The 20080-nt window shown below is 52.2% G+C and overlaps 4 protein-coding genes across 7 annotated transcripts; 1 reads left to right on the top strand and 3 right to left on the bottom strand.

The window, feature by feature from the left end:
- Positions 1–689: 689 nt before the first annotated feature.
- DHRS7C (dehydrogenase/reductase 7C) lies at positions 690–8177 on the bottom strand. Of its 2 annotated transcripts, XM_039716346.1 has the most exons (7): positions 8047–8177; positions 7317–7472; positions 4163–4275; positions 2401–2611; positions 2077–2169; positions 1431–1586; positions 690–960 (listed from the first exon to the last, which is right to left on the bottom strand). In XM_039716346.1, the coding sequence occupies exons 2-7, from the start codon at positions 7468–7470 to the stop codon at positions 752–754; spliced, it is 936 nt and encodes a 311-aa protein (XP_039572280.1). In that variant the 5' UTR covers positions 7471–7472; positions 8047–8177; the 3' UTR covers positions 690–751. The 2 variants fall into 2 exon arrangements, with proteins under 2 accessions (XP_039572280.1, XP_039572281.1); XM_039716347.1 differs by lacking the exons at positions 7317–7472; positions 8047–8177 and adding an exon at positions 5020–5150.
- A 1693-nt stretch (positions 8178–9870) lies between these two features.
- On the top strand, positions 9871–11267 carry BLOC1S3 (biogenesis of lysosomal organelles complex 1 subunit 3). Its single transcript, XM_039716279.1, has 3 exons — positions 9871–9932; positions 10561–10917; positions 10995–11267. The coding sequence occupies exons 2-3, from the start codon at positions 10564–10566 to the stop codon at positions 11115–11117; spliced, it is 477 nt and encodes a 158-aa protein (XP_039572213.1). The 5' UTR covers positions 9871–9932; positions 10561–10563; the 3' UTR covers positions 11118–11267.
- A 508-nt stretch (positions 11268–11775) lies between these two features.
- On the bottom strand, positions 11776–14720 carry CCDC61 (coiled-coil domain containing 61). Of its 3 annotated transcripts, XM_039716277.1 has the most exons (13): positions 14003–14710; positions 13840–13922; positions 13587–13744; positions 13392–13520; positions 13222–13297; positions 13058–13140; positions 12857–12969; positions 12684–12762; positions 12508–12572; positions 12345–12417; positions 12212–12275; positions 12054–12120; positions 11776–11966 (listed from the first exon to the last, which is right to left on the bottom strand). In XM_039716277.1, exons 1-13 carry the CDS (start codon positions 14646–14648, stop codon positions 11869–11871), a joined length of 1734 nt encoding a protein of 577 aa, XP_039572211.1. In that variant the 5' UTR covers positions 14649–14710; the 3' UTR covers positions 11776–11868. The 3 variants fall into 3 exon arrangements, 1 of the variants encoding a protein (XP_039572211.1); XR_005628256.1 differs by lacking the exon at positions 12857–12969 and having other exon boundaries at positions 11892–11966; positions 12684–12856; positions 14003–14718; XR_005628255.1 differs by lacking the exon at positions 12857–12969 and having other exon boundaries at positions 11892–11966; positions 12212–12417; positions 12684–12856; positions 14003–14720.
- Positions 14721–16110: 1390 nt separating this feature from the next.
- On the bottom strand, positions 16111–19270 carry LOC120505586 (protein ADP-ribosylarginine hydrolase-like). Its single transcript, XM_039716278.1, has 7 exons — positions 19219–19270; positions 18813–19036; positions 18097–18195; positions 17920–18025; positions 17361–17440; positions 17107–17290; positions 16111–16692 (listed from the first exon to the last, which is right to left on the bottom strand). Exons 1-7 carry the CDS (start codon positions 19227–19229, stop codon positions 16320–16322), a joined length of 1077 nt encoding a protein of 358 aa, XP_039572212.1. The 5' UTR covers positions 19230–19270; the 3' UTR covers positions 16111–16319.
- Between the last annotated feature and the right edge of the window lie 810 nt (positions 19271–20080).

Below are 20080 nucleotides of genomic sequence, written 5' to 3' on the forward strand. Positions count from 1 at the left end.
GGATGTCCTGTGGTGCCTGATCCTGTTCTGATGAAATTATGCTTATCCTGCATCTTGCTCTTATGGAAATGTGGAGGACTTGGCTGTTGCTGAGGTACAGAAACAAACAGAACTGAGATCACAGCAAATGCCTGCTGGTTTGAAGGAGCAGAGTTCTGCTGAGGACCAAGAAAATTGTGAACAAAAGATTGTTTGACCTCCCAGTGAAGGCATGGCCACTCACACTACAATAAAACCCCAGTGCTACACCAGAAAATAGATGGAGCTCCAGCAGTGCTGCAGGCACTGAGCCCTCCATCCCAGAGGTGAAACCTCCCTGAGCCACGTTTCCTGAAGCCAGAGCAATTCAATTAGAGCTACAGCCAAAGGTTCGTGTCCCTGCAAGATGACAGATATTCCTTTGCCCTCAGAATTCTGTCATGCTTGGTGGTTGTATCATGAATGGAAGTGAGCTGGTGCTGGAAGTTATGTGAGCAGTAGGACTTGTAGCAGCAAGAGCAGTTTGGTTCCAATGGCACATTGTCATAATCCCTAAAACCAATTGGTAGATAATTAAATTTAAATTTAGGAGCTAGTGCAGCTGACCCTTCAATGGTGTTCTGCTTCATCTGAAGTTCCTAAATTTATAGATGACTGTGTGTGTCAATGATAGTGGAATTATTCTACTCATAGCAAGCAGCACAAGTCACTGACATTCAAAACAAAAATCTTTTTTTTTCAGGTCAAAAAGCAAGTAGATAATTGAACAAAATCAATTTTCCTCTTCTGTCTTCAGCTTTTCTCTAATCCCTGAGGCAACAATGGCAAAGAACAGCTCAGGGAAGAATGTTCTGATGTAAACTGCTGCTCTGGGGATGGGGTTGGCCATAAGCACCTCCTGCTTCTTCCTGCTCACCGTGGCAAGGACCTCCTCTGCCACCTCCACAGGGTGCACACCATAGGACACCTTCCTGAAAAAGACTGTAAATGAGAGAGGAGTGAGAGCTACAGACAGACAGACAGACAAATACCCTGAAAGCTACACAGCTAATGAATCAGTCAAATCAGTTTGATTTCTATGCACTTTCAATCCCTTCCCCACTCCATTCTCCTCATCAGTGTGTGGCCAGGATCTTTTCATAACTGAGGTAAAGTCCTCCCCTAAGGGAAGAAGCAACCTGAGTGCAGTGGAATTGTCCCTCTGGACCTTTTGTGCTCTCCTCTCCCCCCATTCCTGATGCCCTGATATATTTATTTTCTCACATAACATTGTCTCATCCCACGCTCCTTCTCTTTTCACCAGGCTAATATTACCTCTCCAATATCTCTTTCCTTTTGCTCCTCATACCTGTTCATCCTTTCTGCCATTTCCATCATTTTTCCTTTTGTTTTTACCCTGGAAAAGCCTCCCTCCTGCTTTATGTGCCTCATCTTCATCCACCCAAACTTACATTTCCAAATAGAGGCCTCCCAGTTGCCTGGTGCTGGCTGGCGATGGTAGGAACAGATGAAGGTTGGATTCACAGTGCTGACAGAAATATCAAATTCCTCCATTTCAGCTCTAAGACAATCAAAAAAGCCTACAGCAGCATGCTTGGAAGCAGCATCTAAAAGTGAAAAGCACACATATGCATGTTTAGAGCTATGATTGCATGGAAGCAGGTGTATAATGAAGCATCAATGTTTGGGAAAATGAGCATGGAACGATTAACCAAAGTACAAAAGAATTGTTTCACCCAGTGAAATCATTATATGACACATTTAAAACAAGCAATAAGAAATTATCTGTACAGGACAACAGTGCATGCAGTGTCTTGGAGATGTCAAACAGCACATGTCTGCATTTCCCAGTCAGAAACAGCACATCCTGGGTTAGGAAATAACAATTCTGTTATCCCCTTCTCTCAAGTCCCCTACATTTCAAAGGCAGCATTTTAACTATTTCAAATTGAGTTCCAATTGGAAAAAAAATCAGCCAAATATTGTAGTAATACCAAATTTGGATGTAAATTAGCACTTTTAATAACCTATGATGAGTGTCAGGCACTCCTCACAACTTAGGCATTAGAATGTATTTTTTTGCAATGTATAACTTACAAGCTGCACGAAATGGAATTCCTATTTTCCCTTGGATGCTATTAATTAGAACAATTTGGCCAGTTCTTCTTGAGATCATGTTAGGAAGAATGGCTGCAAAAAGAGAAATACAAGAAAGAGCCATGTAAGTAAAAGTGTATTTAGTGAAAAGGAGCAACAGATAAAGTGTAAACAGCACAAATTTAGTGAAGGTTGTCTCAATACTGCAAGAAAAAATATCACAAAATCCAATTCTACATGCAGAGTTGGCTGCAGTATTAATTAACTCATTTAATTGCCAACGTACTTTGGGTGGTAACAGCATAAAAAAGGGGAAAAAATTACCTTTGGTTAATGTTATAGGTCCAAAATAGTTGGCATCCATTATCTTTTTATCAAGTTCCAGTGAAATGCTCTGCACTGCTCCTTTCACCTTCATGCTTGCATTGTTAATCAGTACATCCACACAGCCATAGCAGTTCAGGATCTCCTTAGCTACATCTCTAATGCAGCTGATGTCTGTGATATCCAGAAGAATCAGCTTTGGTGCATATGTCTGGTGAGCAAAAGACTCATTTCAGTGGTACTTGTTATGTACAAACTCTATTTCTATTTCTATCTATTTCTATTTCTATTATTTCTATTTATATTTCTATTTTCTTGTCTTGTACATTAATTTACCTTGATACTCAAAGTGTTTTTGTCATTCTCACATAAATTTAATATTTGAAAACTGCCTCAGTCTAGAAAGAAGATAGCTCAGCAATGAGAGCTGGGGTTGTTCAGCCTGGAGAAGGCTCTGGGGGATTTTAATGCTGTTTTAATGCCTGAAGGGGCTCCAGGAAAGCTGGAGAGGGACTTGGGACAAAGGGGTGGAGGGACAGGACACAGGGAATGGCTTCCCACTGACACGGGGCAGGGCTACATGAGATATTGGGGGAATTTTCCCATCCTGTGATTCTGTAATTCTGTGATAATGGGTGATCACAGACACTGAATTTCAGATGAAGCAGATCACCACTGAAGGCTCAGCTGGACTAGCTCCTGGTGAGTTTTGTCTCTTGTCAATGGAAACAAAAATAGACACCAGGGTGACTCCCACCAGTTCAAGATTTCTACTAGTTCAAGGGTCTTTCTGGGAAGAGCCCTTTGCTGACAAGAGATGGGTTTAGTGCTTTGACAGAAGAGCTACACACACACACAGGGACAGATGGAAGGTAGGAAGGGTTTGTTTTGCTATAGGTTATACAAATGGAGTTTACTTTTGTATGGTTTCTGCAAAATCAGATATTAACAGCTGTGGGACAGAGGAATAAACTTGAAGCTTTTTTCCCTTTATTAATTAGAGAATGTAATGCAGAACTTTTAGTCATACTTAATATTTTCCCCTAGTTGAATCTTTTCAGGCTAATATGAACACGTTACTTTTGTGGTTATTTATGCAGACAAATAAAGCCCACTGAAAAACAAAACAAAACAAAAAATTTAAAAACCCCACAAATTTTTGTAGGTCTGATGAGCAATGGCTGCAAAATTTATGTGATGCCTTCAGGAACACCTGTGCCCTGGAATAGTCAGCTGAATGTTGGCCACAGAGGGGAAGCTTTGCCAGGAGCCTCAAGAAACACCTGCCAAAGAGCTGGAGTCCTGCATCTGTGGCCATGAGGAAAAGAGAGTTTTCTTTTTTTACTCCAAATCCCTTCTATCTGGGACTTTCCCCCAAACAGTGGAGAAGCTCAAAATGAATTTGATCTTTAGCCCTATCTCCCACTCCTTGAGCACACGAATGATATGAAAAACTGACAGCATTTCCTGCCATTAAATGAAGCATTTGGATCCCTTCCACCCGAATTATCAGGCAAATTGCTCTGCTGAGGATTTCTAGCTGGGTGGCTTGTTCAGAACACAGGAGCACCCAGATGCTTCACAGGAATCCTCAGCAGAGCAGGATTTTGGCACCACACCTCTCTGGACTGTGTTTGCTGTTATTACCTGGGTGACCAAAGCCATCATTGATAGCAAATCACATTTCTTGTACATTGTTTTAGTGGATCTAAAATTACATTCTGTCCCCGAGCAAGGTTCACCCCAGGCAATGAACACCTACCGTGCTGGGGTCTGTCACACTAATTAAGGCATCATACAAAGCTTCTAACTTTTCCCATGTCCTGCCACACAACACAAGCCTTGCTCCTCCTGCATGAAACACACGAGAGCATTCTAGGAGAGAAATACATTAAAAAAACAATAATTACAATAGTGGCAAATTGATTTTGATTATTTTGCTTGAAATGGGATGCTGGTTTTGATAAGGGTGGGAATTCATGATTTAAAATTAATTAATTTTGAAATAATATGAGATAAAGCATGGATTTGTGATAGTACATAGGTGAGAAATAAATGAAATTTAATGTAATGGGATAATGCCTGTGTTGAATGGGCTACAGAACAACCCCAGTGCTTGCTGTCTTCCAGGAAACATTTCCTCCAGATTTCAATACCCACAGGAAATCCAGTTATGCTAATCTACCCATTTTAGATTTATTAAATGATCATGTTAGACTCTTAATATCTGTATGGAAGTATTTATGGATCCACCCTTGTAGTTTTGCAAACTTTTGCAGCTGGAAGCTTTTATTTAAGCAATCTTTTTCATTATTTACAACAGTAGTTTTATGAACGCCTTCTATTTTCTTCTTTTTCTTTTCTTTTTCTAGCACAGAAGGATTTTTAATTTAACAACTAAAAGAGTATTTCCCAGAACAATTATAGCAATATTTTCCCCATAAACAAAGCTGAGGCAATCTTGTGAAAAAAAAAAAAAATGATGAAAATACTTCTATGTGAACAGCAATAAAGGCGAAAAGGGAAACCAATAACGTTCTCCTCGAGAACTTCCCTGAACTTTTCTGAGTTCCAGCACTCAGAAGAAACAGGAACTAGGTTTCAATAACAATCACAAACCATTGGAAACATCTTCCATCATCATAGATTTGTTTCTCTTTTTTGACTTTGATGAATGCCTCCTTTAGTCCTGAAATTCTGGCACGTAGGAAGAGAATGTGGCTGTTTCCTTAGAGCCCACACCCACAGCTGGCCTGTCACACCAGGCCCTGCCCAAGGTCCCTCTCTGTGGGATTCACATTCTCTGAACCTGGGAGAAGCAGAGAAAAGAATGATCAAAGCAATTCTTATCTCATTTGCTGCTCCTGTGTTGTGGCAAAGCAGAATGCAATGTGGAGATTGTTTACCCGGAGTGAGGGGGTTTTGTTTCCTTGGCCTGTCAGGGCCAGGTCTGTGTTGGTAAGCAGGCAGTCACAAGATTTTGTGCAGTTTCAGTTTAGATGTAGTTTAATATAGTGTAGAATAATATAGTAATTAATTAGCCTTCTGATGTCACAGAGTCCTCCTCATTATTTCCTCCCAGACGCCTTGATATCCGATACCTCCCCAGCTCTCTGGGAGGCCCTTCAGGCCCTGGAAGAAGCTCTAAGGTTTGCTGTCACCATGACATACTTTATGAAAATCCTTTCGATAGGATTTTCTCCTGAGAAGCTGAGGAGCCTCAGGAAAGATATGTAAACCATAACTAATTGCTGTGGAATGCAGCAGGTGCATCTTTGATTGGTGCATGTTGGTTGTTTCTAATTAATGGCCAATACAGTCAACTGGCTCAGATTCTCTGGGAGTCGTGAGCTTTTGTTATTATTCCTTTCTATTCTTTTTCAGCTTTCTGATACATCCTTTCTCCCTATTCTTTTTAGTACAGTTTTAGTACATAATTTTAATATAATAAAATATCATAGTATAATAAATCAGCCTTCTGAAACATGGAATCAAGATTCTCATCTCTTCTCTCATCCTGGCCCTCGAACACAACCATGGTTTGCCAGAGCCTCCCCTTCCCTGGGATGAACACCCCACTCTGCAGCCCGGCCCCACACAGAGCCCTCTGGGCATCTTTGTGACCTCCTCTGGACCAGAGATGCCAAGTGGCTGGCCACCCAGATCAGCTGTTTAAATAAATTATTGCACAGTTGATGCCTTCAGTTTTAGTCTTTGTATTTTTCAGATCCATTGGTGCAGAACTCTGAACTCCATATAAAGTGTCAGCTACTGCCTTCACATTTTGGTCAGACACAACAATTCCTCCAGGCCTGAGATCCAAGGACACCCTACAGCCTCAGGCCCCAAAAAGTACAAACAAAAGTGAAGTGAGGAGAAGCAAACAGGGGGTGTATTCCTTCATTACCTGAAGATGTAATTGCACAATTAACCCCTGATAATCAAATAGACCAAACTTACATCTGTATAAAAAACTTGTGATCATTGTCCATCTTGGGTGCAGCCTCTGGGAGGTTCTTGCACTGCCCAAGGTGTAACTGTTGAAGACCTTTAATAAATACCCACTTTATTCTCTTAACTTTGTCCAATATATATATAATATATAAAATAAATATTATATATATAATAATAAAATAGGTGGAAAATAAATATATATTTTTATATGTATATATAAAATTTTTATATATAATATATACAATAATAAAATAGGTGGATCAATTGAGGCCTTCTAATAAATCCCTACTTTATTCTCTAACTCTGTCCAGCCTCTTTTCTAGGTAGCCACTTCTTCCCTGTCCTCTGAAGCCACACTGCACAGAGCCAGGCAGCCCAGCTGGGAGCACTGGAGGAGTAATTCAGGTGATAATTAAAATATATACGAGAGTGAAGAGATAAAAATAGGGACAAAGGGGTGAGCATTGCTGCTCACAAGAAGCAGGAACTGTTGAAGTCTCTAAGGGCTAAAAAGGAACATGTAAAAAGTAAGGTGACACCTGTTTATGCAGCCACCCTGCACTGACAGCCTGTGAAATGAGATCTTACAGTAGCAACAGCTAAAAATAGCATTTAGTGTTCTTCCAAAACCTCTTGTTCTATTGAATTAAACAAATGCAAAGCTCTGCAGCTCCTACTAGTTTACCAATATAATAATTATATAATATAAATATATCTATAATACAGATAATATATTTCTATTTTATATATTAATATAACAATATAATTATTATATTTATATAAAGCATATTTATTATTATAAATATAAACATAATTATTTTTATTATTAACTTCTGCTTCATCCAGCCAGTTCTCAACACATCCAAGGCAATGTGTGCATGTTTATCACCCAGAGGGTGCCTCTCTGGCTGCTTGTGTTCTCTGCCACTGAGAAGAAATGAGACAACTCACTCAGAACTCACCCTTGCCCAGCCCAGAGATGGCATCTGTGATCACCACCACCTTGTTCTGCACGGCTGACTTGGACAGCAGCCACCTGACTGACTGGTAAATGTAAATAATTCCACTGATCCCCAAGAGCAGCAATGGCAGAGCAAGAACAGAAAGGATACCCATGGCTGTGGGAAGCAAAAGACCACAAGAGAGTACAGTAATCACAATATTCATTCATTATTTTTCATTCATATTCATTATTTTTCAATTATTCCAGCGTTTTCTGGTATAGAAAATCTACTGATCAGCATGCCAAAGCAGCAAGTTGAAACAGTAGGAAGGTAATTTTCCAATCAATGGTACAAGACTGTTTTTTAATAAACAGGGCAGTGTTGTTTCTTTGTCTGTTTTCCTCATCTTTGTATGGTCTAGGGTGGGTTCCTTTTATGAAAAATTTCTCTTTTTTAGCTTTGATGAATGTTGCCTTTAGTCCAGAAATTCTGGCATGTAGGAAAAGAATGTGGCTGTTTCCTTAGAGCCACATCCATAAGATGTGGCAAAATCATAATTTAAAAAAAAAAAGTATAAATGTATAGATATTCTATTATGCCTTGAGGCAAAACATGAAATAAACACTGAACTTTTAATCACATTGCTATTACTACAAAACAGAGAAAAAGCTTTTAATCCAAATTTCAGCTAAAACTCACAACAGAAGTCTTTTCTGTTCTAAAAGACAGAGAAAATGCAATCACTTACCATGGCTATGAAGACTGCAGATACACACAGAGCATTCTATTGTATTTTTGCAAACTTTTGCATTACAGATTTAATGAAGATCCTTCAGAGTTTCTCAGAGCACTGCTTGCCCTGAGTGAGAGTGGCTATGTATGGCTGGTGACAGAGGCACTCCAGGGTAAATATAGCCTGCCCAGAGTGAGCTGCATGCCTGACCTTCCCACCCCAGCAGCCACAGAAACTCCTAGGGCAGAATCAATTCACCTGCACAGATCGTGAAAAACGCCAATCACTTGGGTTTAAAATTTTTAAAGTTTCATAGTAGTAAAAGGGTTATAAAAATAGCAATATGACTAGAGTAATAAAAATTTGGAAAATCAGGATTTAGGACAATATGGCACAATAAGAACAAAGAGTTATGGATGGTCCAGGTACCATTTTCTGGGCAAAATAAACCCAAAAAAGGACACACATTAACAGAGGATTAACCCTTAAAAGCAACAGCCTGTTGCACATTCATACACCTCATCCATGATGCATAAATTCCATTCAAACACAGGATTCTGTCTGGTCAGGGTCAACTTCTTCCTCTGAATCCTGACGGCGTCTTCAGGGCTGAGTGAGGCGGGAAGTTAGTTTCTTCTGATAATGGAGCAATAAATTTTATTTCCCTGAAATATTCAGGTGTCCTGTGGCTGCTGGTGCGAGTCCCTCATTCCTCTCTTTAAAAAAATTATCTTACATAGCATAGTTTCTATTTTACATTATGTTATAACCTCAAATTATATTTAACACACGACTCAAGAAAATTAACACAGCAAAACTTTCTAACATCACACATATAACATTCATTTTAATATTTTCAAAAAGCCAATCACAAAATACGCATTTTCCACAAGGTGCTAGAAATGTGCTGCAATGTACAACAGTTTCTGCAAGCAAATGCAAAAACACTGAGTCGTGCCAGGCCACCTGCAGCAACAGAGAGGAAATCCAATTTTTTATCATTCCTAAAGCCCCAGCTATCTCCTCTTACTTTTAAAGCATCAAGTTTTAATAAACAAATCAGCAGTTCCCTATCAGCAACTGAGCCAGTTTGTTCCTTTTATGGAACATGATGTGTTGTTTGTTTAATTCATTCAGGGCTCTGGAAACATTTTTCCTGGAAAGTTGAAACATTAAAAAAAATCACACATACACTAGAGATAGAGGACTTATATGAGTTCCAAGTAATTTGCTTCCAAATGAACTAGAATAAAGGTAGAAGAAAAGTAAAAAAGCAAACTAGGAAAAAGTAAATAAAAAAAAAAAAAAAACTAGATAGCCCACAGTGTATAAGACTGTAAAAATAAAATGCTATTATGTCCATCAGGAAAAATTGTAAAGGAAAACTGCCAGAGTCATGTGGGAAAATGCAGATATGCAGTGACTGCATTAACCCAAACACCCAAATCGTGGGAAGCACAGAAATGTGAGAAATGTGTTGTGCACTGCCACCTTCAGAGCGCTGCGGGGAACACCAGGGGAACAAGGGTATTTAAAACTGTTCTAACGGGTGATGCCTTGAGAAGGCTGACCTAGAACAGAGGCTGGGCAGAATTAAAGAATAAAGCAGGGATTTATTAAAAGGATCTCCTCAGTGGATCCACCTGGGGCAGCACAAGATGAACCAAAATGGTCACAAAATGCACGACTGGTCATGGGTTGTCTCACTTTTATAAGTTCTACTCCATTATTTTATTGGAGTTCATTGTCCATGTCCGGTTTTATGTTATTTAGTCCCACCCTTCTCGTTTTTCTCTCTTTAATTCACATTTTTTTGTGCTCCTGGGCCTGCTGGAGCCGGCACTTCCGGGTGCGGTCACGTGGGCGGCGCGTCATGTGACCTGCGGCGCTGCGGGCCGGAGGTGGGAGCGGGATCGGGGGGGGGGGGGTGAGATCGGGGGGACCCCGCTGTGGGACCGTGGGGTCACTGTGGGGATTGGGATCGAGGGACCCCGCTGTGGGACCGTGGGATCACTGTGGGGATTGGGATCGAGGGACCCCGCTGTGGGGACGTGGGGTCACTCTGGGGATTGGGATCGAGGGACCCCGCTGTGGGGACGTGGGCTCACTCCCGGGGACGTGGGGTCTCTCCCGGGGATGTGGGGTCACCGCCGGGCGGTGAGATCGAGGGAACCACGGTGTGGGGCCGTGGGGTCACTGCCGGGCTGTGGGACCCTGCTGTGGGGTCACTGCCGGGGCCGCGGGAGTGTGGGATCGAGGGGACCCTGGTGTGGGGCCGTGGGGTCACTGCCGGGATGTGGATCACTGCAGGAGATGCGGGATCCAGGGGACCCCGCTATGGGGATATAGGGTCACTGCCGGGCTGTGGGACCCTGCTGTGGGGTCACTGCCGGGGCCGCGGGAGCCCCCGGGATGGCTGTGGGGGTTAGAGGGGTCAGAGCCCCGGGGGTCGGGAGGGCTCCGCAGGGACAAGCCCGGCTCTCGCCCTCCCCTCGGTGCCGCCCCCCGACGCACCCGTGTCCCCTGCAGGCCATGGCCGCCCCCCGCCCGCCCCGGGTGGTGCCGGGCGAGGCCTCCGAGAGCGACTCGGAGCCGGAGCTGCTGGTGGAGACGGCCGGGGAGGCCCCCGCAGCCGGGCTGAAGGTGCCGGGCGAAGCCTCGGAGACGGACGAGGAGGAGGAGCAGGAGCAGCAGAGGCCGAAGACGCCGCCGGTGCTGGCGGAGGAGCCGGCGGCCGTGTGGGGGGGCGGCCCCTCGCTGCTGCAGCAGCGGCTGCGGGAGGGCACGGGGCGGCTGCGGGGCGCGGTGGGCAGCGCCCTGCGGCACAGCTACGGCAGCGCGGCGCGGAGCCTGGGCGGGCTCGGCGGGGCGCTGGGCCGGGCGCAGGTCACCGCGGCCGCGGCAGCGCACTGCCTGCGCCTGGCCCGCCGCGCGGGCTCGGCGGAGCGCTGGGCCGGGCGCAGGTCACCGCGGCCGCGGCAGCGCACTGCCTGCGCCTGGCCCGCCGCGATCTGCGCGCCGTGGCCGACACCATCGACATCGTCACTGCGTGTCACCTCCTGCCCGACATCCGCGGGCAGCTCTGAGCGGCACTGGGGCACCGCCTTCAGCATCCCCACTGCGGCTGGCGCTGGCACCTGGCGGACATCCAGCAGCACTGCTGTCCTCGGCATCGCCGGCAGGATCAGTGCAGCATCCTGCCGAGGGTGGAGCTGCGACATCGAGTCATGTTTGCGGCACCCCTCGCTGACTCTGAAGGCCTCCTCACCACGGTGGCATCATCACCAGTGTACACAGTGACACCAAACTGGCTTTGTCACAGAGACTGCCAGCCTGGTGCTCCAGGACCTGCATGTGCTGGTGACATCTTCGCTGCTGGTCCCCTGGCCAGCTGCCGCCATCCCTGAACTGCAGCCTGGTGCTGGCTCGTCACCATTGTCCTCAAATGCCACTGTTTTATGTGACATGGAACTGAATAAAGGCGTGGTGGTGTCAGAGCCGTGGTGGGGAGCTCGGCCAGCACTGTGAGGACAGTAGTGTTACAGGAGCAGGGACAGAGGAGAGTGACATGGGTGCTGGTATCACATTGCAGTGGCCTTTGAGTTCACTGGTAGCCCAGGGGAAGAGACTGGTGGCCTGGGCTGTATCCCACATGTCCCCAAGCAGTGGGACTGTCACTGTGTCCCAACGCTGTGTCCCTCCTGGGGGACACTGCCCTTGCCCCATCGCAAGAAGAACACGCCCTGGGGACAAACAAGGGTTTATTTGGGGGTACACGTACCACAGCACCACTGTCACCCCCTGAGGACACAGGAGGGGTGTGTGTCCCTGGAGGGGTCACATGTGGGTGTTCAGGCTGTCCATGTACTCCTGCAGAGCCTGCAGCCGGGCATCGATCTCAGCCAGTTCAGCTGAGGGCTCCTTGGAGCAGTTCTCTGGGCAGGCAGCGCAGGAAAAAAGGGTTAACAAAGGTCTGGGTTGGGGTATCCCTCAAATACCTAGGGGCCGAGCTGGGGCCTCACCTTTTCCAGGGCGCTTGCCAGCAGTCCTGCACGCTGGCAGCTTGTGGCTGGCAGCTGGGCGAGGGACCTGGGCAGGAGGTTGGGGGTCACCAGTGACCTCCTGGTCACCCTGCTTTGGGATGGAGGGGTGGGGGAACCCCAAAAGGACAGCCACTCACCACAGAGGGGCTATTGCAGAACGAGGTGCTCAGGGGTGTCCGTGTACGGGTCGCTCTCCTGTCCCTGCCCGGGGAGGGGGGTTACAGGGTGCTGGAAGGGATGCCCACACATCCTGCCCAACCCCAGCGTTACCTGCAGGGCTCGGGGCGCGCAGGGGCTTTGCTGCCAGGGCTCCCTCCCCGGCGCCAGCTGCGGGAGCTGTCAGCTGCAGGGAGAAACGGGGATGGGGAAGCTGAGGAAGGAGCCCCAGCACGCAGTGGGGGCACCCCCAGCCCTCCTCCCCTGCCCCACTCACCAGACGAGCTGCGCCTGTGGCTCCTCGCCGGGCTGCTGCTGCCAGAAGCCACTCCACGCCGCTGGCTGCACCCAAGGGACATGGTGGTAAGGGGGAATGTGGGGCTGAAGGGAGGAAGAAACCCTCCCAGGTATCAGGGAGGGATGCTGATGGAGGGAGCTGCCAGCACCGCTTACTTTCTGAGCTCAGCCTCCTTCTGCCGGCGCTGCCGGGCCCTGACAAAGGCAGTGGGGTCGAAGCGTGGCGGGCGGGAGCCTGGCAGGGGGAGGCAGAGGAGGGGTCAGGGTGAGGAGGGGGTGAGCCATGTCCTGTCTGCACTCCTGGGTGCGTGTCCCCATGTGTCCCACACCTGCAGGTGACAGGGACTTTGGTGAGGGGTGGCCCCGGCTGCTCCTGTGGCTCTCCAGGGATGCTGAGCGTCGCTCCTGGGCGCGTGGGGCCGGGCTGGCAGATTTCTGGCGGCTGCCAAGAGAACCAGCACCATGAGGGGAGGAACAGGGAAACACCCCACGGTCATGAGGGTTCCCTGCAGGGTTCACCCCGGCCTCACCCCCTCCTGCAGGAGGCCAGTTCAGCTGTCAGGTTCTTCACCCGCAGCTGCAGCTTCTGCTCTGACGCCTTTGCCTGGGCCAGCTTCGAGGGGGAAAAAAAAGCTCACTGTGCATGTGGCAGCCTGTGTCTGTCCCCAGAGCAGCTCCCACCGTCCCAGCCCACCTCTGCAGCCAGCTGCCGGTACTCGCGCTGGTGCCGGCTCTCTGCTGCCCGCTTCTCCTCCAGTGCCTGCCACAGCCTGGGGGGAACAGCAGGGGCTGCTCTGGGGGTTCCCTCCTCACCCTGAGAGACAGGAACCCCCAAACCCCCCCGGGTGCCCTGTCCCCACTCACGCTTCCCGCAAGTGCTGGGTCTCCTCCAGGTGCCGCGCCTGGAGCTGCCCCAGCTGCTCCTGCAGCTCCCGCACCAGCGCCACCAGGTCCGGCCGCCCCGCGTAGGGCAGCGGCAGCGGGTAGTGGATCCTGCAGGAGAGGAGGAGGTCAGGCTGCAGTCACCCCCCGGGACCCCTGCCTGCTGTCCCCTGTCACCTATCGAACTCCACAGAGTAGACGAGGATGAGGTAGCGCTTGCTGTTGAGGGGAGAAGAGGTGCAAGGGGGAGGCCGGGTGATTGCCCCCACTTTCCGGCTGTGCAGGGTCTCCAGGTCGGTGAAGGTGAGCAGCTCCAGGCTGACGGAGTCGCTGCTCTGCAGAAAGTTTGAAAAGCAGGAGGGCTCGGTGGGACACACACCCCACCTGGGGTACCCCCAAAACCCCGTGTAGGGGAGTAGCACGGCCACACCTGTGTCAGCGCCGACTCCAGCATGCTGCAGAAAATGCCAAACTGCTTGAAATTCCCCGTTTTGCGGGTGAGATCCTCGATGACTGCGAGAAGGGGGTGGTATTTCAGTCAGTGGCAGCCATGGGTGACCCCCTCAGCCTCCCAGCCTCCCTCCATCACTCACAGGCGGCATCGAACTCTCCCCTCCACAGGTCGCCGGTGCCGCGAGCCTCCACCTCCACCCGCAGCGTGCTGCGGCTCAGGGTCAGCCGCACCGTGTGTGCCCCGGGCCGGAAGGCGCACTCGGCCTGCAGGAACCGCGGCTCCCCCATGGCGCCGGGGGCTCTGCGGGCACGGCGCACCCGCGGCAGGCCCGGCAGCACAGGGGGACCCGCCAAAGGGCAGCCCGGCTGGGCTGGGCTCAGGGCTGGAGAGTGCGGAGCGGGAGCAGAATCGATGCGCACGGGTGACAAGGGGAGCCCACAGCCCGGAGCTTTTGTTGACTCGGGCTCGGCTGGGGGCGGGCGCAGCTCCAAGGGGTGGAGAGAGCACAGAGGAACAAGGGGAGAGCCGCGGGCTTGGGCCTGCTGCCTGAGGGATCCCAGGGCGTGGCGGGCCTGATCTGGGGGCACCGAGGGAAGGGAACGGGGGTGGCCGGGGCCCGCGGATACGCTCAGGTACCGGGAGCAGCCCGGCCGCATCCGGGAGGAGATCCGCCCGCCGCGATCCGCCGCGCCTCGGCCGGCCCCGCTCCGCCGCACCTCATTGGCTGGCCGCGCGCCCCACCCAGCCGCCTCATTGGCTGGCCTCGCCCCACCCAGCCGTCTCATTGGCTGATCGCACCGCCGTCCGCCGCCTCATTGGCTGGCCGCGCCCCACCCAGCCGCCTCATTGGCTGATCGCACCGCCCTCCGCCGCCTCATTGGCTGATCGCACCGCCCTCCGCCGTCTCATTGGCTGGCCGCACCCCACCCAGCCGCCTCATTGGCTGGTCGCACCGCCCTCCACCGCCTCATTGGCTGATCGCACCGCCCTCCACCGCCTCATTATCTGGCCGCACCGCTCTCCGCCGCTCATTGGCTGCTGGCGCCGCCCGTCATGGCAATGCCGTTAGCCGCTCTGCGCTGCCCGCCGGCCTCCCGCTGCCATTGGTTGTCAGGCGAAGCCCGCCTGCTGTCCCATTGCGCCATTGGTTAAGGGAGCTGTCGCTCATTTTGAGGAAGGGGTGGAGCCACGCCTGCCTGTGGCAGGCCCCGCCCCTTGCCGTGCTCCCTGAGGGGCGTGCCCGCCATTATCATGGCCCACTCTGATGTGGGACACGGAGCGGGGCGGGTTATCGGGGCTGGGCTGGATTTGAGGGCAGGACAGAACCCGAGGCAGTGCAGGAGGGCACCGACAAGTTGTGGAGCAACTGAACCTCGAACCTGATTTTATTAACCAGTGAAAGACTGGGGGCAGTCTGGGGGATGCCCCTCGAGGCTCCAGGACTCCACTAGAGAGCCCCAATGTTTGGGAGGATCCCTCTCAAAGGACAAAGTTTCCCATAAAATACTGGGGAGGAGAGCAAGTAGAGCACACCCCAAAGTGCCCCTGGCCCTTCAGCCGCCCTTCTGAGGCAGAGCTGTGCCCACGGCTCTGTCTGTGCAGCGGGTGACACTGATGGCATTGCCAGCACCCCCGATCGAACTCGGGACCTTCAAAATCACACTAAATGAGTCTTTGAACTCTAAAAACATAAACCTTGGAATGTATAAATGTGGTTTTGTAGCATGAAGATGTTAGTTCGGCCCTTAAACTGACTATTTGGTCTTCCACATGTAGGCTTTGGTGATTTAAAAGCGGCGCTGTTCTCTGTGGCGTTGCATTTTAGTTATTTACATAATGCTCAAACGAACTGCACCAAAGTTTTCCTTACTTTTGAGGATTGCATTATCCAAATCAAGGTTTGAAAAGCTTGAGGCTGAATCTGAAGAGTAACACTTTGGACCTGAAGCACGGGCAGGACGAGAGGCGCAGGGCACAAATCCAGACCCAGGGCGACTCGGGAGATGTTTTTTACTCTGGGGGTGACTGAGGCTCCCTGGGCAGGTTCTGGGCACCACTAAAAGGCCAGCTGGCCACGGCTGTGGTGGCCAGATGCGGCTTGCCTCGGACCCCAGCACACCCTGCAGGTCCCTGCTGCACTCGAGGCCTGTTCACTGCCATGCTCTCCGTGGAGAGGGACAGCAGGTGACAGAGCAGGGACACTCAGCGCAGGACGAGAGGCGCAGGGCACAAATCCAGACCCAGGGCGACTCGGGAGATGTTTTTTACTCTGGGGGTGACTGAGGCTCCCTGGGCAGGTTCTGGGCATCACTAAAAGGCCAGCTGGCCACGGCTGTGGTGGCCAGATGCGGCTTGCCTCGGACCCCAGCACACCCTGCAGGTCCCTGCTGCACTCGAGGCCTGTTCACTGCCATGCTCTCCGTGGAGAGGGACAGCAGGTGACAGAGCAGGGACACTCAGCGTGCCCCCCAGGCCAGCGTGTGCAGCCTGTGGGCAGCGTCACGCAGCCGCTTGCGGTACTCGAGGCGGCGGTGCAGCCCCGGGGGGACGGAGGCCAGCCCCCCCAGCAGCCCCCAGCAGCCGGCGGCGATGGTCCCCGTGGAATCGCTGTCGCCGCCGTGCAGCACTGCCCTGGCACACAGCTCCTCCCAGCTCCCTCCGGCTGCCAGCAGCGCCTCCAGGGCCACCATGGGGGCGTCGTGGCCGCTGCGCCCTGGCCACCCGTCCAGAGCCCAGCCTAGGTACTCGGTGTCCCGCTCGGCTGGGGACGGGAGGGGTGGCACCCGCGCTGGGCCAGCACCTTCCAGCAGCCCGCGGGAGTCCAGGTATCTGCAGAGAAACGGGGACACTGAGGTCACTGGTCACTCTCCAGCAGCCCCTGTGACCCCAGATAGCTGTGGGGACACTGGGGACAATCAGCCAACCCGGGGGGTAGCCATGGGCATCCAGTTATTGGATACCAGTACCACCAAGAACACTCAATGCCCCAGCAATACAGAGGCCACTGTCCCTGAGGATGGCACCTCTGGCAGTGACACAAAGGACACTGGCTGCAGCAGGGACAGACTGGGCATCAGGGTCAGCAGTGGCACCAGTGACACTGCCACGATGCCCTGCCAGGACCATCAGAGAGCCTGGCTGGCACCAGTGGCACTAATGGACCCCTGAGCCTTTTCCAGTATCATCCCCAGCCCCTCTTTGTGCTCCCAGTGTCCCCCCAGAACCCTCACAGTGCCCTCTCACCGGTGCCACGCCTCCCCAAAGAATGGCCAGGCAGCAGCATTGTCCTCCACAGCCACCCCGGTGCTCTCCACGTAGTCCCATGCCAGGGGCAGGACCCGCAGCAGCTCAGCCCCCCAGCGCTCTGGGGGTTCACCCCGAGCTCCCAGTGCCCCAAAGAGGGCCACCGCCAGTGCTCCAAGGTACCCTGTGGGGACAGGGGCTTCAGGGGGGCTCTGCTGTCCCCTCCAGCCCTCCCCTGCCAGGCTGGCACTCACCAGTGGGGTGGTGGTGGGTCATGCGCCCGCTCTCGATGCTCACCCGGATCAGAGTCGGCAGCTCCGAGGCACGTGGGTACCTGCACTGGCATCACACCAGTCCCCACACCCCTGCTACTGTATTCCCATACCACCACCCTTGTCCCTGCTGTGCCCATTCTCCCAGCCCCATCACTGCCACGCCCCACTCTTAGCTCTGTGACCTGTGTCCCTCTTCGCTGTTGCTGTCCCCATCTTCTCTGTCCCCAGCCTCCCAGCTCCAGCACCACATGTCTCCAAGTCCTGGACCTTGTCCTCTCCAGCTCCACCAAACCCACGTCCCCACTCCTCTCCCTGTGACATCCTCATGTCCCTCTTACCCTGCTCCCATCCCTTCATGTCCCCTTCCCTCCAGCTCTGACACCCCCTTGTCCCCATCCCGTGTCCCCGTGTGGCATCCCTGCATCCCCCTTTCCACTCATTCTAACACCCCCACATCGCTGCCCTCACCCCCCAGCTCTGATACCCACATCCCTGGCCCCGAGTGTCCCCAGGTGTCCCCAGGTGTCCCCGTGCCCACCTGAGGCCGATGGCCAGGCTGCGCATGGCGGCCCCGCAGCCGGTGCCGCGGGGGTTGAAGGGGATGCGATAGCCCTGGGGCTCCCCCGGCCGCAGCTGGGAGGTGCCTGGGGGGACACGGGCTGTGAGGCTCCCTGCGCCCCCCCTGCCTCTCCCCGCATCCCTGGGCTCTGCTCACCAAGGATGCTGCTGGGTCCGGGCTTGCGTCCCTCCATGTCCCCCATGGCGGCCACGTAGCGGCGAGCCAGCTCCTGCAGGAGGGGTTCCCCCTCCAGGCCTGTGCAGGGAGAGGCCCCATGAACCCCAAAAAATGAAAGGGGAGAATAAGATCGCCATTGCACCACCCCCAAAAATGTGGGGAATGGAAACACTGCCCCACAGAGCACCCAAAACTGGAGGGGAAGCAGGATGAGTGTAGTGCACAAATGGGGAATCTTCCTGAGCACTGCAAACTGAGAAAGGGGTACCCTGCCAGGGTCCCAAGTGGGAGGGGGAAATGTCCCCACTTCCAGCACCCAGAATGGGAGGAAGGGGCACATAAATGAGGAAAACCACACAGACACACCCACAGTCCCCACCCCCACCTAGAGGAAACAAGGACACACATCCCCCCAAGCCCCTGGAAACCCCTAAAAGATGGGGGATGTGGAATGAAGATGCCCCAAAGTCCCCTCCAGAGCTGAACAATCCCCGTTTGAGTCAGGAATCTCATGGGGACCTCCCTGATGTATCCCAAGGCTGTTACGGTACACCCAGCCACACCCCAAAGAACACAACAGGGACCCCCCATCCCTCAGGGGACATAGAAGGACAGTGCCAGCCTGGGCTACAATGGGAACCCCAACCCCCGGGACCCCTCCCTTCTGTCACTGGGGTGTCACGGGGTCCCCACACCTGTGGCCAGCCCCTCGGCGGTGGCGAGGTGCAGGACGGTGTCATCGCTGACGGGCCACTCGGGGGGCTCCAGGCTGATGGCTGCCAGCCCCCCCAGCTCGGCCAGCTCGCTGTGGATCTGGGGGCCCGAGGTGCAGTACTCCCAGCGGGCCCCCCGGTAGCCCAGGGCGTCCCCAACCCCGCTGAGCACCATGGCTGCCTCGTAGGCCTCCACCGAGGGCACCCTGCGGGAACAGGGGGTGCCAGGGGGTTCAGGGGGTGCCAGGGAGTTCAGGGGTGCCAGGGAGTTCAGGGGGAACCCAGGGGGAACAGAGGGTTCAGGGGGTTCAGGGGGAGCCCTCTCTCTGAACAGAAGGTTCAGGGGGTGCCAGCAGCAGGGAAGCCCCAGGGATCCCGGTGCACTCACGTCTCCTCCATGCTGGAGCAGCTGGGAACGCCTGTCAGGCTCAGGGCACGGGGCCAGTGCTGGCCAGGGGCCCTTAAGGGGACCAGGACACCCCGGGGATGTGGGGTACAGGGATTGCCCCCACAGCGAGAGGGAGGAAGCAGGGAGGGACTCCAGGGGCATCCTGGGTGGGGGAGGCAGAGGGAAAGAGAGGCTCCAGGGGCCCCAGATCTCTTTTTAGGGTCAAAGCTTTAAACTGTGGCAACAAAGCATCCTTTGAGGGCACAAAACCCTACTTCAGGGTTCACAGTGTTTTCAAAGCTGAATTTTCAGGGCCCCAAGCCCTCTCTTAAGACCCAAACCTTCTTTTGGAGAGTCCAAAACCCTCTTTTACCACTCAAGTTTCCACTGGACTGCCTGAAGCCCTTTAATCAGCACCAAGGCTTCATTTCTTGGGGCCAGAAAGGTTCACCTGCATTGCAGGGTCCACAAGGTCACTTGCAGCATCTTACCTACTGATTTTTTTCATGCCTAAAACCTCAATTTTGGGGTCAAAATCCTAATTTTTGGGCTCTCAACCTTGCTTGTGTTAGATATTGCTTTTTATTTTAGGGCAGAGTTTCATCTTTTGGGTCCAAACCCTCATTTACTGGACAGAAATCCTGCCTAGGCTACAAATCCACATTGGGATGGTCCTAAACCCCATGTTTCCTTCTGAAGCTCTTAGCTCTGTCTTCCTAATCAGGCTCCTTTTAGGCTGCAAAGTCTCATTTTTAGTATCCAAAGAATGTTTCAGCTCACAACTTCTCTTTTTGTGAGTTCCAAGCAGGGTTTTTCCTCTCCAAAGCCTTCTTTTCAGGCAATCTGGCTCTTTTCCCAGTTA

This window comes from Passer montanus, unplaced genomic scaffold (genome assembly GCF_014805655.1).
Source record: "Passer montanus isolate IOZ18808 unplaced genomic scaffold, ASM1480565v1 scaffold35, whole genome shotgun sequence".
NCBI classification, from domain to species: Eukaryota; Metazoa; Chordata; class Aves; order Passeriformes; family Passeridae; genus Passer; species Passer montanus.